This window comes from Corvus hawaiiensis, chromosome 3, assembly GCF_020740725.1.
Source record: "Corvus hawaiiensis isolate bCorHaw1 chromosome 3, bCorHaw1.pri.cur, whole genome shotgun sequence".
Lineage (NCBI taxonomy): Eukaryota > Metazoa > Chordata > Aves > Passeriformes > Corvidae > Corvus > Corvus hawaiiensis.
In genome coordinates, this window is record NC_063215.1 from 12,983,629 (window position 1) to 13,001,173 (window position 17,545).

General features: G+C 38.4%; 1 protein-coding gene across 3 annotated transcripts in view; it reads left to right on the forward strand.

The window, feature by feature from the left end:
• The window catches only part of NBAS (NBAS subunit of NRZ tethering complex), a 174,723-nt gene that overhangs the window by 131,220 nt on the left and 25,958 nt on the right, over positions 1 to 17,545 (forward strand). For all 3 annotated transcript variants that reach the window (XM_048297405.1, XM_048297406.1, XM_048297407.1), the window contains one exon: positions 1,942 to 2,137. In XM_048297405.1, the coding sequence (XP_048153362.1) occupies positions 1,942 to 2,137 (196 nt within the window). The remainder of the gene's footprint in view (positions 1 to 1,941; positions 2,138 to 17,545) is intronic.

The following is a 17,545-nucleotide window of genomic DNA, read 5'->3' on the forward strand; positions in this document are numbered from 1 at the left end:
AGTTGATAAATTGCAAATAATAATTATTCACTTTCAGGTATCTGAATTTAGATATCTAAGTTGGTCAGTATTTGTAAGGGATAGTGCAGAAACAATTTCCCAAACGCTATATGATGCTTCACCACATTTTTTTCCCCTCTTTTGGGAATGTCCTTATTTCAGACCACATAATGTCCTGTATATCTCAATGACATTTTCCATTTCATTCCCAGTAAAGACAAGGAAGAAACAAAAAAAAATCAGCTTTGTTTTCCCAGATGTACAAAGAAAGTCATGTATAATAATGACAATAAAATCCAATACTCTCTGGTAGCCACACAAAAACAGTGACACTATTTTTTGAGGCTTCTCCAATGACATTAAATTAGCTGAATGTTGGATACTGATGGAGACTGAATTGATGTAAAAATTTGCAGTAAATATAATTTGCAGTATTCTAAGGTATAATGGATGAGTCCGTACTATTTTATTCTGAGATGCACCTTCTGGAGTGCACCTTCTGGATTTGTATATTTCATCAGCATTTAACTGCTGAAACAATAAGATGGAGTGAAAGTAATGATGATTGCAAGAGATCACTCATATTCCTTTAAATACTTATTTATTACCTTAAAACTCAGCTACTCGATTTACAAAACAGGAATATTTTCCTCAGGAAAACATATATAAGCATCAAGTGCAAGCTCTACAAACTCTTAAAATATTCCAGCAGGTCCTTTTAATTCCCAAACTTTTAATTTACAGTTTGAATGCCACCTGTTCAGCAAAGGCATGTCTAATTCAGCAGGACTTCTGAGCTAACAGCATTATTCAGACAATGTAAAGCCTAAGTAAAATTGAAATCTTTGTAATATGAAAACCTAAGATGTCAGTGTTTATTATTTCAGAGCTGAAAGACAGGCTAAATTGGTGTTTTCTGTCTCATATTACTTTCCCGTCTGTCTTGTTAAGACAAATAAGGGAACATTAGTTACAAATCACACTCTACCAGGAGCCACTTGCTTGGCTTCTTTTTTTTTTTTTAAGAAAAGAGTTAGCTTGAGTTTAAAATATTATTGGACGTTAAAACAGCATTTGCTGATTTGGTACTTGTTAGTTTATAGCCTCCTCCGAGGGACATCACACATCATTCTGTCTCCAGCTGTTAACTGCTTGGTCAGTTCATAGTGATCTGTGTACTGTGAATGCTTCCACACAGTTAGAATGTATTTGATTTAATACACCTTCTGAATCAAATGATATAATTAAGAGTTTTTATAATTAAAAGTCCAACCCAAAAGCTTAGGAGTTTTAACATCTCTTTTTTTTTTTTTCTTTCTAAGGATTTTGGGCATTTTGCAATCATTATCATGCTAAGAACTGAGAATGATCAAGCTGGCTAGAGATGGTACACAAAAAAAAAAATATGTCTAGAGCTGCAACTGGGAGAAAATAATTTAGTGTGTGTGGAGTAGGAAGAAGGGGCTTGTAAAGAAAGAAAGAGAATGCAGGGTGACAGTATGAATAAGCATTCAGAGATAAAAATGTTATACTAAATATGCAAGCATTCAAGCTGGTTTTCCATAAAGTCAGATGGTGTGGTAGTACAGGCATCAGTAAGGCCCAGACACCATGAAAAGACTTGGATTTCCAGATGCTGAAACCGAGCACCATTGTATGGTACCAGAGTAGCTTGTGGGAAAATATGTAAATATACAGATGGATTCCTATGGTATTATATGATTATTTGAAGCTCAGAAAAAGTTCTTACATCACACAGCTTTGGGCTCCTGATTTACAAGGGCCGGTTTCCCTGCAGCCTCACAGAGGTCAGATCTTCCATTTCCTGGTGTTATGTATTTCTTACATAATGAATGTGCTTGTTAAGTTTTGAAAATGCATGTAGTATTTTCATTAGGATTATTACCAGAGACTATTTAACACCGTGTTGTTTAATTACAGGGAGAAAATAGTTTCTGCAGATGACCTCCTGGAGTGGTTGAGACCTTTCTGTGGTGATGATTCTTTAGCAGTGAAGCCTCGCATCAGGGTATTGCAAATTCTGGAGCAAGCCTTCCATCTCAGTGATGAGGATAGCAAGCTGCTGGTGTACTTCAGGACACAAGCCGTTCTTAGAGCTTGCTGGCCTGAAACAAAGGTATTTATACTGATTGCTGCAAATTATAGCATTAGGCTGTTTTAATGAGAGGATTACATAACGAAATGTTGGTCTGCAGAATATGGTTGTGATGCATCCTGTTGTCTGAAAACTAATCCTACTTTTCTGTTTTAAATCAAGTTTCTGATACATTCTGATTCTTCGTAAAACAAAGTTTGTAAAGGTAAGGGACTTTTCTGATTTTTCTTTAGGATCAGGAGTGCATAGTACTGAACTTGACTGAAGACTAATGATTTTCCTCCATGTCAAGCACTGACTTTGAAGTTTTTGTACCTTCTTTCTTTTCTGACCCTTTTTTTCTGTCAATTTTACCTTCCATTTTTATTTTTTATCTTCCACTTGGCGTCACATTTTACTCACAATTACAATGATAATTACTGGCCACGGACTTTTTTTCTTGGGCCTTTAAATATTATTTCATGAATGTGTAGCAATTTTGAAATCATGTGAGTAGCACTTGCTGCATGTAGAATTGTTCAGAAGCAGAGTTACTTTTTGTTCATTTTCTAAGTGCCTCCCACCATGCCAAGACCTTACAGAACAAAAGTAGAATATTACTAATAGCTCCCAAAAAAATCTGTGCACAAACCCACTTTATATTCATATAAACCTGAAGCAATATCTCAGTTTTGACTTGCTGTGCTAAATTCATCCAAGGGAACAATCCTAATAAAAATCTTAAAAGGAAAAGAAAGTACCTATCTCTTGGTTTCTTTGGAAATTACTTTTCCTCTTGTATTGACAGTAATACCAGCATTTAACTCCTCAACTACTGTTTGGGTGTCTGTGATTGGATTCTTCAGTTCAATCCTTTGTCAGTGTTTGTGTTGCCTGTGACCTGCTTTCTAATTCAAAATCATTTCCAATTCTAAAAAATTGAACTAGAGTATGTCTTAAGAAAAAAGTTACAGGTAGATAATAGCTTTCAGCCATGTTTGTAGAAGACAGAAAAAGAACCTGTATTTGACAGAAACCTTATGACACTCATTACACTTGTGATTTTATCTAAAATATTTATCAAACTTTTATTTTCTCCCATATTTCTTGTAAGTCAGAATGTATATAACTTTGCAAAAAGAAACACACCTCCATTTGGTTACAAAACCAAATTTTAGGACTTAATTGAATGCATTTCATACGCTGCTGGCTGATGTGTAGCTCACTGCCCACCAGAGCCCCCAAGGCCCATCAGCAGAGCTGAGACAGCCACAACTGTGCTGTCCCCACCTGTGCTGTTCCAGGTGCAGCACAACTGTTAAACCTTGTGCAAATTTTGCTCCCAGTCTGCCAGCCTGTTTAGGCCTCTCCATATAAACAGTTAATTTCTGCTTCCTGAAGGGATTTTTAAAATCAACTAGTTTCAAGCAGGAAAACCTGCTTTTCTTTTTGTGAGGTTTGTACTGACTGAGCAACAGTACATCTGCTCATAACACAGTGTTGCTGATCACTTCAGTGCTTTACACTTTTGCTGATGAGTAAGCAAGTAGTACAAGAAGATATGTAATAAAGCTTGAATAATGCTCTAGATAAGCTCAAACCTTTCAGAGATAATTGTATGAAAATATGTACACAACACCATAATACTAATTTCTCTGTATATACTATTTATTATTTAGCTAAGTGTAGAAATAGCTTTCATGCCTGACAATAGTGAAAGCTGTGCTTATATGTACATACATAAAAATCATGGTTTATGCACCCCACTTTCTGCTACAGAGTGCAATTACAAGAGTCCTATTGGAATATATTAAAAATTATTCTCATTTTCATGTCAGCTCAAGCTCAGTGTGATTGTTTTCTTTGAATATTTTGAGCTAGGTAACTAATGTGTTATTTAGATGGAAGAGTCGTGTTGCTTTGTCCATTAATGTCACTGAAATTCAGAGTTCTTCACGAATATCCAAGAAAACAAATGAGTGGTCTTAGATGTGGACTATTTATTTTGGATTTTTTCCCTCTTGTAGTCAGCTGATGTCAAATGCTAGTCTACAAGCTGATACTAGAAAAGCAAGTGATGGCCTTGTTTGAATATTAAGTTTGTGTATTTTGTGAATTAACAAGAATGGAAAATACCATCATAAAATAGCAGATTGAAAACTGTACACTTCCCGGTCCTTCGTGGTACGTTAGTGGAACAAGAACACTGCAGAAGTCTGTGCTTACATGGCTGCTTAAAAGCAAAGAGAGAGATTTGTGTATGAGCTGTGGCAGAGCATTAGGGTTAAGACACAATTTTCTCATGCAAGTTCACGCTTCAGGTGCAAAGACCTTTTACAGCAACCCTGTTTTACAGAAGGGTGTATTGTAGCACAGCTTGTTGGGTAATCCTGCATGAAGAAGTAGACAGGAGGAATATCATCTTTCAAACTATGTCAGTCTGCCTGTCTTGTCTGTAGGTGTCACCTTCTCTAGCATCACTACGCCTTTATTAATTTGGTCATCCTCTCTCATCCAGCAAAATAGTTTAAAAAAAAAATCCCATTTCAAACAAATGGGGAGGGAAAGGGCTGTGGATTGAATGCTGGTTTTAGATTTTAGAGGAATGTGTTTAAAGGTTGTTAGTTTTCAGGGGTTTTTAATGAGCTTTAAATTGCAAATATGTCCAAAATGTATTCATTATCTTGCTTCCAGATTGTTGTATCATTACTTGCTTGGTGTTTTTTACATGCTTTTAGGAGATCCCTCTTTTCCTATACCATTCCTTGGCACAAAAAGGGATGGCAGATATTATAAAGTATGAACGTGGATTTCTATTGAATAAAGATAATTTTAATGGTATTGCAGTGTTCAATTACCAGAAAATGTGTGAAAGCCACCGTCAGTGTGTCTACTAATCCTCTTAGACAGATTTTGCATACATCAAGGAGGGACTTAATATTTAATTATGCTCTAGGTGCTGTAAGTAGTGGTCCCACAAATCAGTGTGCTGGGAAATAGGCCAGCTCTTACAAAATTAAAAATGTACTTTATGGAAGCAGCTACCTATCAAACACTCAGAAACACAGTGATTTCCAGTTCTCTCATGATTAGTTAACAAAATTAAAAATTCAGGGGTCCTCATTTTTCAAAGGCTTGAGAGTCTTTAATTCACATTCCAACAGCATCCCATGCTAGGGAGGAGGAGGAGGCATGCCTTGTTTTAATCCCCTTGATGAATTTTATCTGAGCTCTTCAGGTTCTGTAATTTTCTAGTTAACTGGTGCATGAAAAATATGGGTCAAAATACTGACTTTTTATATATTAAAAAACACTGGAGGGGGAAGAAAGACATTGTTTAGAATGTTGGTATCAAAAATTATCTGTATTCATCTAAGCTGGGAAATGCATTTATTTTCAAATTGTACATAAATATGTATAGTCTGTAATGACTCAAAGCAGCATCTAACAAGCCTGAAGTGTCAGCTAACAGGTTATGTGTGTGTGTGTGTGTGTGTGTGTACGTAGTTGTTCTGCTCAGTGACCACTTACAAGGCATAGTTTACAGGAATGAGTGAGGGTTTGCCCCAGGAGGTTACAGTGGCACTAGCAAAGCTTCTGTAAGTAAACCAAGGCTTACTTTAAGATAAGAAGTTATTAATTGTGAAGCTTCTATAAGACACACCTTTTCTTGAAAGGATTGTTTAATTATTATGCAAATGCAAAATGTAATTACTACTTGCATGCCACTTAAATGGAAATAGCTTTGTCATTTAGAGAAGGTAATCTCATATAGCCTTCCCCCTTATCTTGTTATGTTTTGGTTTTTTTCATGATCTTGGGGTATAGAGAGCTGCTGAGGGCAAAATGTTTTGAAAATTGCAAGGGATGTCTATTAAGGATTTAAAATTGTAACTTTAGGCAGTTTTCTTATTTATTTTCTTCCCTAAAGTTTAGCTTTGAAAAATTGACGATTTAATTTGTATTGTGTATATGGGATGTGCACAACACATTTTCCTTCCTTCATATAGGCAATTCTTGTGTGCCATATGCAAACTTGTGTCTCAGGAACCTTGGTTATGTCTGCACTGACTTTCTGAGAGCTTGGAGTGACTGTCAAGATTCCATTGCTGCTTTGTTCCTCTTTCTCCTGTTAATGAAAAATGTGTATCTGTTTCCATGGTGTTTCTTCATATGACTTTGTTAAGAACGGTCTCAATGGGAATGTCAGTGTCCAGTGATTTTCAGCTTTTTCCATTGCCTCTTCTCATGTCAGAGATTTAAACATGAGAAGTCGTTTTGCTGAAACCATTTATCACGTAACAATGACCTGCATTTAGCTTGATCTGGCCCAATACAAGTAAAGGAGCTGTATCTGTTTCATCCTCAGCCATCTTTTGTTTGTGAAAAATGCTTAATTAGAAGAAAGATTTATGTTCCTATCAACTCTGAGTAAATTTGTTATTATGTTGCTTATATTTCTAGAGACATTGTTTCTCTGCTGGTAATGCATAAAAATTAAGCTTAAGAGATTTAATTTAAGTTTTAATTAATATTTTAAAACACTAATTTCCATTCCTTGAAGATGCAATTTATCCATATGAAAACATGTGAAACTTTTTTTTTTTCTGGGAACATAAATTGTAGCGTGTATGATTAATTAAATACTTTAAGATGCAAATGAAATATTTTCCATTAACTACACAAGTATAGCAGATAAGGCAAAGTGGAGAGAAAAGCAGTGTCGCTTGCGTGCACACAGGTTTTCAATGTGAGCTCTGGGCACTGCAGCGCTCTGTCACCAGTAGCAATTGCTTCAGAGGAAGATAAGAATGTTCTGGAGTGGATTCATGGGGGATGATTCACTTTCTCTAATCGGTCTTTCGTAATGAAGGTGTAAGTGCAGAATGGTTGAAACAGTTTGTACTCAGCTTTGATCCCAGTTTCAGAAAAATTAAGGGCTCATTAGTGATGTAATCAGATTTCTATTAGTACATTTCAAAGAACTCAGTGGATAAACGGTGATTAAGCCTTAGGTATCTCCTGCTAAATTTTCAGCATTGGTACACACCGTGCATCACTGAGCACAAAACATGCTGAAACTTTGTGAAGGAGGGATGCCATCCAGAGGGATCTGGACAAGCTCAAAAAGTGGGCCCATGGGAATCTCATGAGCTTCAACAAGACCAAGTGCTGGTGCTGCACCTGGACCGGGACAGCCTCCGGTAATAATCCAGGCTGGGGGATGAACAGATGCAGAGCAGCCCTGCTGACAAGGACATGGGGGTGCTGGTGGGTGAGAGGCTGGACATGACCCAGCCATGTGCCCTTGCAGCCCAGAGTGCCAGTTGTGCCCTGGGCTGCATCCAAAGCACCGTGGGCAGCAGGGGAGGGGGGCGATTCTGCCCCTCTGCTCTGCTCTGGTGAGACCCCACCTGCAGCACTGCATCCAGATCTGGGGTCCCCAGCACAGGAAGGACATGGATCTGCTGGAGTCAGTCCAGAGGAGGACAGCAAGGTGATCTGAGGGATGGAGCACCTCCTATAAGAAAAGGCTGAGAGAATTGGCATTGTTCAGCCTGGAAAAGAGAAGACTCTGTATTACCCCAGGCCTAGGCCCTAGGATATATCACCGTGTCCTGCAGCCGTAGGGAGGAGCAGAAGATCCAGCAGGCAGGAATTGTGCAGCAAGACTGATTTATTTAATTATTTTACAAACTCTTTTATGGACTTTTTTCTTCATAGTCTAATTGGACAAAGGATCAGCCACCCCTTGGGGGTGATTGGCTAAAATCCTAAACATCCATTGTCAAAATATTTTTCTACTGTACTATAAACAGGACTTTTCATGGCTGCAGGTGTTTGGTTGTTTACATAACTCTGCTACCTCTTCTGTGAGAGAGAAAAGTCTCTCACAGGCTTAGAAAATAGCAAGAAAATCCTTGCTAGCAGCATTTTTGTATCTACAACTCTGGGGTGACGTAAATCTGATCTTCCAGTACCTGAAAGGAGCCTACCAAAAAGATGGAGAGAGTCTCTTTACAAGAGCCTGTAGTGACAGGACAGGGGGGAATAGCTTCAGACTGGAAGAGAATAGGTTTAATCTAAGTAGCAGGAAAAAAAATCTCTGCTGTGGGGGTGGTGAGGCGCTGGAACAGATTGCCTATAGAAGCTGTGGATGCCCCATCCCTGGCACTGTTTCAAGGCCAGGTTGGATGGGGCTCTGAGCAACCTGGCCTAGGGGAAGGTATCCCTGCCCATGGCAGGGGGATTGGGACTTAATGATCTCTAACGTTCCTTTCAAACCATTCTGTGATTATATGATTTAACCTCTTTATATGATTTGTTACGTGATGTTGTTCTGTGTTCTGTAGGATATTAAAATCCAGAAAATCTAATTCTCTATTTACTACACTTTTTCCCTTATTCTGTTTGTTTACTCTAAGTAACCAATTCCAGTCATGCCACCTCCTCTACAGCGTTTTCTCTCTGTAACTATCCTGTCCTCTATCTCAGAGCCCACTGTGATACGTAGTACACCTCCTGAGAAAGGTGACTGGAGAAGTGAATGTGCTGTCCTTGTGGAAATTAACAGTCCATGCTTACGCATCCCAACACCTTGATTGCTCTCTTGTCTTCATCTCTACATCAACCAGAGGTCTCTGGATTTCATTCAGTGAGGCTCAGGTTACTGTTTTGACTTGATTAGGCTAGTTTAGCATATTTTAAAATGCAATAGTTTTACCATTGTTAAATTTTATTTGCCATCATGTAGTCATTTACTTACCCTAGACTTTTTTTTTTAAAGTCTATTGGAGGTTTCTTTTGACGTAAACTAGCCATGACAATAATTGGTCTGCATTTTTGTCTGTTCAATGCTTGCAGTCTCCCCAAAACAGTTTATATAAAGAAGGAAGCAGCCATAAACCCATGAGAAATTCTACTTTTTACCTTTACTATTTGATCATAAACTGGAGGTTTTTGTTTGAACTTTCTGGGTTTTCCTGTTAGTAGATCAAGTTCTTCAGCGGTTTCTAGTCAGGAATGTTGTTCTAAGCCCTTTGAAAATATAAGTCGATTGTAAAACTGGTTTTCTTTAGGCATTATTGTGTTAGTATCTTAAATGAGTGTTTTTTATTAGTAATTGTGACAGTAGATGCTATCCTTTTTTCCAAACAGTTTTCTTATTCCATCAACCATTGTGCTAGTTGACAATTCTTATTTAGATGTCTATAAATTCTGTATCATCTGAGGGACCTCACTCAGGTATTCATAAAACAGTTCTTACTTTATAGTAATTCGTGATATTTTGTGTTGGTTGAGGGAGTGAGCTTTTCCACATTGCTGCTATTGTTGCCCAGGGACCCAGCTATCAAGACTGTGACTGCTAGGACATCAACTACACCAAATCAAAAAGAAAACCACCAACTGCAGTGCTTCTGTCGTGCCATTTGGTGTGACAGGTGTGTGATGCTGCCTACCCTATTCGGATTATTTTTATGGCTGCAACAGAGCTACTAATTTATTTCAGTTTTTACAGCTTAAATAGTTTTATGATAACCACCCACCTGGTATTTTAATGGCTCCTGGTCTAGGCCATAAATATGGAGAAACAGTGAAGGAATTTTTCATTAAAAATGTGCATTTCCTTTTTTTAACTGGAAAGAGTAGTATTGAAATATTATTTAAAATTGGAGTTGATATCAACAACCTCTTGTTCCTGTAAAATAATATCCTAGTTTATTGTGAGTTTTTCTTTCTAGAAATGTATCTTTGACTTCGCTAGTTTTGCCTATCTACAGGAAGATATTTTGGAAGTACTAATTCTGACAATGTTTCATTTACATGTAAACAGCTTTTAAAAGAATTTTGCTTTATTAGCAAAAATTGCAGGCTTTGGTTATGAAGACAACAGTTACACATAGGGGTGAATACTGGGAGCTTGTGGTAGATGTACTGCTGCATGATGGTAGTGATGATCAGAAGGGTAAATTAAAAAAACACTTGTGTATGGTATGGAGGGAAATGGCTGGCGCTGATTTAACAGCTTAAAAGTAATATTTAAAGATTAAAATCCTGTCATTTCTAGTCTGTATCTTCCAACGCTGTTCTCTGCTCTACATGTTAGAATATTCTTATAATACATACAGTCTGAATTATGAAACAGTGATTAGTAGCTGGTGCATACACAGAAGATTACTTAACATGTCTGTGAGTCCCTCATGTTGCACAGGTATTAGTTTCAGCCATACATGAATCCAAATTTGTACATATTAATGCACACCTACTCAATATACAATGTCAATAACATGTATATTAATCCTGTCTCATGCATCATTTTTTTCCTTATTTGCCCTTGTTCTCCCTACCAATATCTATGTACAGTCCTCAGAGGTTTTCTCTGTGCTGAAATGTATTTGCAGATTAGGACATAATCTCCTGCAGAATACAAATGAATGGATTTTATTTTCTGCACGAGTTATTCATTTTTATGCATTAGGCAACACATTTGTGTTTATTGAATCTATATACATTTCTTAGCTGCATATGAAGCAGATAAGAAATTAATATATAAATCACTTCAGAAGAAAAAAGTTCTTGGGTATTTCTGTAAGAATACAACATGTCGCTGAGCCTTAGTTTAATTCATCATTGGTAGGCTTCTCGATGATTTGTTTTTTAACTTGAATCCCATAACCTGCTTATCCTGTACACTGGCTGTAGTTTGAGTAGGATTTTACCTGTGAGATTATGTGCATCTCTTTAGTTTCTGCATGCAGCAGGCTTGCATATGTGCTCAGAATTCAATTATAGTTTTAATATGTGAAGCCCAGCTCTCAGGAAAGTGCAAGAAAGCCTGACTTCAGAGTTCTTCCTCTGGGATACAAGGCACGCGCTATGAACACTGGGTTTGTTCATGCAAAACCCTTGACTTCAGTTTTAATTTTGAATTGATTTTGAATTGATTGCTCAGTTTTGATAGCAGACACTTCCTTCTGGTCTGTCAGACAGTGTTTGTGTCTTCCAGTCTAGGTCAGAGCAGCCCCTGATCACTGAGACCAACTCCTGGCCCGGCACAGGACCCACCAAGAGTCACGCCATGTAGCTGAGAGCATTGTCCAAACACTCCTTGAGCTCTGTCAGGCTGGTGCTGTGACCATTTCCCTGAGAAGTCTGTTCCAGTGCCCAGCCACCCTCTGGGTGAAAAACCTTTTCCTAATATCCAACCTAAACCTCCCTGACACAGTACTTTGAATGTGGTTGAGGGATTTTTTTTTTTTTTGTTGGTTTTGGTGTAGGTTATGTGGATATTCTTAATAAAGCTGTTGCTTTGCATTAACTGGGATAACTCCGTAAGCATAGCTTCAAAAAAGCTTCTTTCAAGCAAGGGGATTTAATCTGCAGCACTGGCCCAGGCTACAAACTGGATCATGTTTTTGCTGTTGTTTTTTTTCATTAAACAAGAGCTAAATCCTGTTACTATACAGGAGCATTTTGTGAGGCCAGTGGAACTGTTTTTTAAAAGTTGCCATCTCTCAGCTATGACTTACTGCCACATAAGTGTCCATTTACCAAAATCCAGAATGGGTTGAAAGTAGAATTATCAACATGTGAACTAGGGTAGATGGAGAAAATAAGATGAAAATGGCTTATTTAAAGCTGACAGGTTCCTTTGCCATGAGGGGAGTATATTTGAGACCCATTTCTGAGAAGGGAAAACTTACCTTTTTTAGAGGAAAGAAGGACTTCACAAACGACACATATTGGCAGACAATTTTTTTTTGTGGAACCTTGTGCACAGAAAATCTTTGACCTTGCCAGGTTTCCAATTCAGTTTTATGTGTGTGGTCTTCAGATTGCACTTTCCTAATCCAGCAATGGTATGAGTAAACTAATACTTTCATAATATAAACCACAGATTTCTGTGGGTTTTCTCAAAACTAAAAGTTCTTATCAGCTTTACAACAAAGGCTTTCCAAAAATAGGAAGTAAGTGCAGTAGTGAGACTAAATGCTCAATAAGGAAGCAGATTATGTCAGTGTGTCATCATAGTCATTGGGCAGTGTCCATTTTTCTAGGAAATCTTTTGAATTTAATTCTAAAACATAGGAAATATTTAACGTCTGTAAAAGAGTGCTGTATAAATGTGTTCTCTGAACTATATTTCTTTATTTCCTGACTCTGTACATGGCAATATATTGCTAAGACATAGAGTGAAAGGTATTCTATCACATTATCATTTAAACTTCAAAATTTCGATTAATACTAGGGGAAGTATTTTAAGAGGATAATAAGTTTGAGGGAAGTGTGTAAAATGTATCTTTGACAAGCAATTTCACTTGACTTCATTGACTCTTACACAGCTGCCTATACAGAGAGTACACATTTCACATATGGAAAGTGAGAAGCTTATGTGTGTCTGTGTTCCCGCAGGAAAACTGCATAAAACAAAATATTGTGGGTCCAGTGTCTTTTCATAATGTAAGTTTTAATATGTGTATGAGTATATAAAAATGTCAATGCTGGTTGAGATCAAGGCCCAGTATTCTGTATCCAGTATAATCACTTGGTGACCAAAATAACAGACATGGAAGGAAAAGTAGGAAAAGGAAAAATATATGTGAAACATACTCCAGTATTGCCCTCATCTGTGGGTAGTCAGAGTGGGTTAATTAGGCATAAGAACAGGAAAGTAACTGTGAATACAAGCTGTAAATTCAGGTGTTACTTTACCACAATGGGAGAGTCAATTAAGGGAATTACTTGTAAGATCAAGTAAGTGTAATCTTGATAAAGTCAAATAAGGAAGATCTATCTTTTGGTTGACAGGTGAGAATGATATACCAGAAAGGGACTAAACTCGTTTGCACCTTAAACTTGTTTTCTTAAGTCAAAAGACTAAGCCCATTAGGAAATATTCTATCTTAAACAGAAGTTACAATTTTATTGCAAAATTACTGGATAAAATTGTTGTCTGGGGGTGACTTTATGATGTGTATCCCTGTCGCGGGTTCGGTTTGTAACCGGGCGGAAACACCAATTTAGTGTAGTGGTTTGGTCCAAAATACTCATTACTGTTTATCTGCTGTGAGATAAGAATTAGGAGAAATGCAAAACAGGCACCAAACTTGAAAGAATATAAAGAAGTTTATTAACAGACCTAAAAGAAGGAAAAAAAAATTATACCACCTTCAGAACTCTCCTCCTCCCCCCACCTTCCTCCCTTCTCCCACTGACAATGTGAAAAGACAACCCTTCAGATGTTCAGTCTGTTTACCACTTCCATAATAACCTTGTTCAGTCCATTTAGAAAGAGAAGTCTCTTCTTGCTCATGCTATGAAAACAGTATCACAACGAGACAGCCGCCCACTTCCAAATATTGTTCAGTCCATTTAGGAAGAGGAGTCTCTCTGCCTGCGTGTGAGTCCTTTCCCCCGACTTGCAGCTTTTCCCGCAACTGCTTTCGAGGGTCCACTCTTGAAGTTTTTTGGGGTACAATTTTAAGGTTGAGCCGTTCAGAAACAAAAACAGAGGCCCTTCTCCTTCCCTGGGAGCAAAGGGTCTTCATCATCTTCATCGTTAGGACTATCTCTGGGAGCATCTCTAGGAACTGAGGTTTTCTCCTTTCCCATTTGGAGCAAAAGTCCTCATCGCTTCCATCTCTCCCTGTTCAAACTTCTCATGAAATTACAGCTGTGTCAGCATCTGCCTATCTCAGCGCAGGTGCTTTTGCTCACGAGTTGAACACTCCACCCCCCATATCTTCATGAAATTACAACAGGATACTCTGATATATCATAGCTTCACAACAGAATTTCAGCTTTAACCATCTCCTCTCTCTCTTCCCTCAGGTTTTCAGCTCTTCACAGCAATAAAAGGGTTAATCTCACCTCGGCCTTGCAGCTTTGCAGCTGGAATGTTGAATGTTTCTTATCGCAGTGGAGAGGGGGGAGAGCCGAGCCGCTCCGGCTGCCCACGGCAAGGCAGTGGGGGGGGGGTTCCACGGCTGGAACAGGTCCATCGGCTCCAGGATGGCCGTGGCCCGGCCCGGCCTGGCCCAAGCAGGGCCTGGCCGGGCCCGCTGGGCCCCACACGGGGCCCGCAGCCACCTGTCCCAGCGCCGGAAACGAGAGAGAGCTTGGAGGGGGAGTTTGCCTATTCTTAAATGTGGATCACAGAGGTGATCACAACTTTAAGTGGCTTAGAGAATTGTCCATATTCAAACTGGCCAGCTGATAGGTTCTTTCAGTTCCCAGAGGAAACTGTAAGCACCCCTTAGCAAGGACATCCCTTCCAGGACTATGCTTGCTAACCTATGACAATCCCCTATCACTTCTCTATGCCCAGAAATTAATTTTGTGCCTTTTTGTGCCTTTAAACTGAGCCTGAAAGGGGGAAGAAAAAAACTGAGCAAAACTTTTCAAAGCAGTTCTGTTTCAAGGACACAGAGATATACAGACTCCTCTGCTTCTGCGGCAGCAAGCAGCAAGGTGGAGAAGCATCTTTTTTTTTCCCAGCCAGTTTTTTCCAGCTCCTTTTTCTCTGGAGGGAGATGGAGAGTTGAACTTTGTTTTTCCTGGGACTTTGTTTTAGTTTTTTTTTTCCCCTTTTTTCTGGACTGTTTCAACATCAGAACACCTCAGGAGAGTTCTCCACTGAGGCCTGGAGGTGGGCCCACAACCCAGCTCCAAGGAGGGGGAGAGAGATCTACTGAAGGACTCTGAAATTTTCCCAGGTTTTCTCTCCACACAGAGAGGTTTTATTATTTGGCATTATTATCCTTTTCCCATGTGTTTGTTAAATAAATAGTTTTTATCTCTTTCACTTTCCTTCGAGGAAAATTTCTTTTTTCCCCGAGCCTGGTGGGGGAGGGATGGTTGTAATCTGCTTTCTATCAGAGGATATTTTCCTCCAAATTTGTCCAAACTGGCACAAATAATTGCACAATTGTGGACAGAGATACGTAGATTGTCAGAAAAGATTGCAATAATGACTTTCTCCAGCACTAAAACCTCTTCAGCTTTGAAGAATAAGACTATAAATGTAGTGAGGGAGAAAACAGTATGGAAAAGGAGTAGTAGTTCCCCACTTCTGTTTCTCTGTATCTCTGACTTCCAGGGTATGTCTCACAAAACAGTTGTGTTCACTGGTTTTGAACCTCAGTTTACTGACCTGCATTTAAGCAAATGTCTCAGTGTCTGTGCCCAAGCTTGGCAGCTTTGCTCTCAAAGTTGCTCTTGACTTTCTCCATCCTGTGTGCCCTTGCCCATATGCTAGTGGACCAATGGCTGAATGACACACTGCTTTGTTCTTCCAAGCCTGTTACTGCTCTCCCCAGCCTGACCCTGTTGTGCCTTGGAGGATTTTCCTCTCTGTCACAATTTACAAGTTGTTTGGTTTGGGTTTTTTTGAAGAAACCCTGGTTTAGAAATAATGGGATGCTCGTAATGGGTTAGGAAGTATAACACTTGTGGTTTTGTCTTTAAAAAGGGTTTACTGTTGCTCTGGCATGTGAACGTCTTGAATAAGATGTTTAATATGTGCTTGTGGTTTTGCTTTGTTTCACAAGTATATAATGTGTCTAACATCAAGGCTGATAGGATGTCTAGCATCTTGAAACGGTTTGAAGAGAATGAAATAAATAATAGCCTTTAAAAGCTCCTAATCTTACATGTGCAGAGTCAGTAGCTATGCAATTTCAGGAACAGTTGTACATTGTTGCAGATTGTGTTTGGGCTGGGTGTTTTTACTGATTTTTGACATTTGTGTTCATATTGTGAATAAAATTTCTATTTAACTTGTAATTTTATATGTCCTTTGTAACAAGCATTTGAATTTGCAGCCTTGTGCTGGAAGTAGATTTTAGTAACTTAGGTTCATGCAGACTTTCAGTAGCTGCACAGATAACAGCAGAACACGGAATGACAGATCACAGCCTGACCTGCAAAGTGGAAAGACTACTTTCTTCAGTGACCAAACCCTACAGACCTGTTGTATAGGAAGGACAGTATTTTCTTTGCTGATTTACTTAATTACATTGTAAACTCCTTGGGGCAAGGCTGTTGTATTTTTGAGCCATGAATTGCACAACAAGATAGCAACTGCAGAAATGCGGTCAAATTGCTACCAATCCTTTTAGTCATTGTTTATAAACCATGTTAAGCCCTGTCTAATGAGTGGAAGGAAGTTTTAGCATCAGTGTTCCCTGTCTCAAATCTGAATAAAATCTTTGATGTCACATCAGCCTATTATTTTGAGATGCAGCACAGATGAATTCTCTACCACTACAGCTTGGGTAGGGGGACTGGGGAGATACATAAAACCAGTGCATTTTACAAGGAAGTTCTGACAAATTGCAAGTCTATTGTAGCAATAAGGGACCAGTCAAATGCCTGCTTAGAGTTTCTATTTTCAATGCTGTATTAATTCAAATTTATGCTGCAGTGTCAAACATGAACACATTTTGAAATACTTACATTTACCATCTGGTAGATGTAATAAAATTAATTTTATAATTGTGTAAATCAGTAAGGTTTTGGTTGCATTTCTTGGTAACAGCAAATTTTTTGCCTTTAGTACAGGGAGTTGCTTTTAAGCATGGATATAGCTTTTCTCCATGAACAAGCAATTATAGTGAAGGAAAGTATTTTTCTGGTTTCATTTATAAACATCCTTATCATTTATTTTCTTTGTAGTGAGCAAAATCTGTTGCTGAAAACTGTGACTCTGTCATGTTACCGTGGAGTAAAAATGGAATTTGCAAAATAGATACTAGTGGGCAGAGGGAGGTTGAGGTCTGCATTGGTTTTCCTGCTCACCATTCTCATACATAAATAGTGTTTTTCTCTTGTCTCAGAGCAAGGGTTGAATTGGCTGGATCTTTTTATTGGCGTTTCCATTTTTTTTTGAACGAAAGGCACTCTGATCAGCCAAGTCAGTCAGCACCAGATTGTCAGATTATATGGCTTTAGCAGTAAAGCATTTACAAGTCTATCAGATATATCTATAGGATCAGGAGACCATTGCATTAATAGGTATCTATAACTTAAGGATGTAGTTCAGATACAGCAACATTCCACAGTTGCTGCAAATACTGGTTTAAACTAAATTCAATTTCAGGTGTTAGATAATGTACCAAACTAAACCACTGATCCTGTGGTCTGCCATGCCAGAGGCTTTTTTTATCAGTCATGTGTGATGTCCACAGTTTTATTTAACTTCAGCATTCTTCAAGTGTATCATCTTACAATTTTTATAAAACAATAGGTCTATAGAAGCTATAGAACTAACTTGTGAGGCAACTTTTCATATTTGGACTCCTTCATCCATATCACATGTGACAAGTATAAAGCAATAACAAATCTGTAGAACAACATGATGAGTCAAAACTTTGTGCACTGAAAGTTGATAAACTGTTGAGTGGTTTCAACATTTTAGGCATCTAATGGGCTAATCTGTGAGGAAGGAAT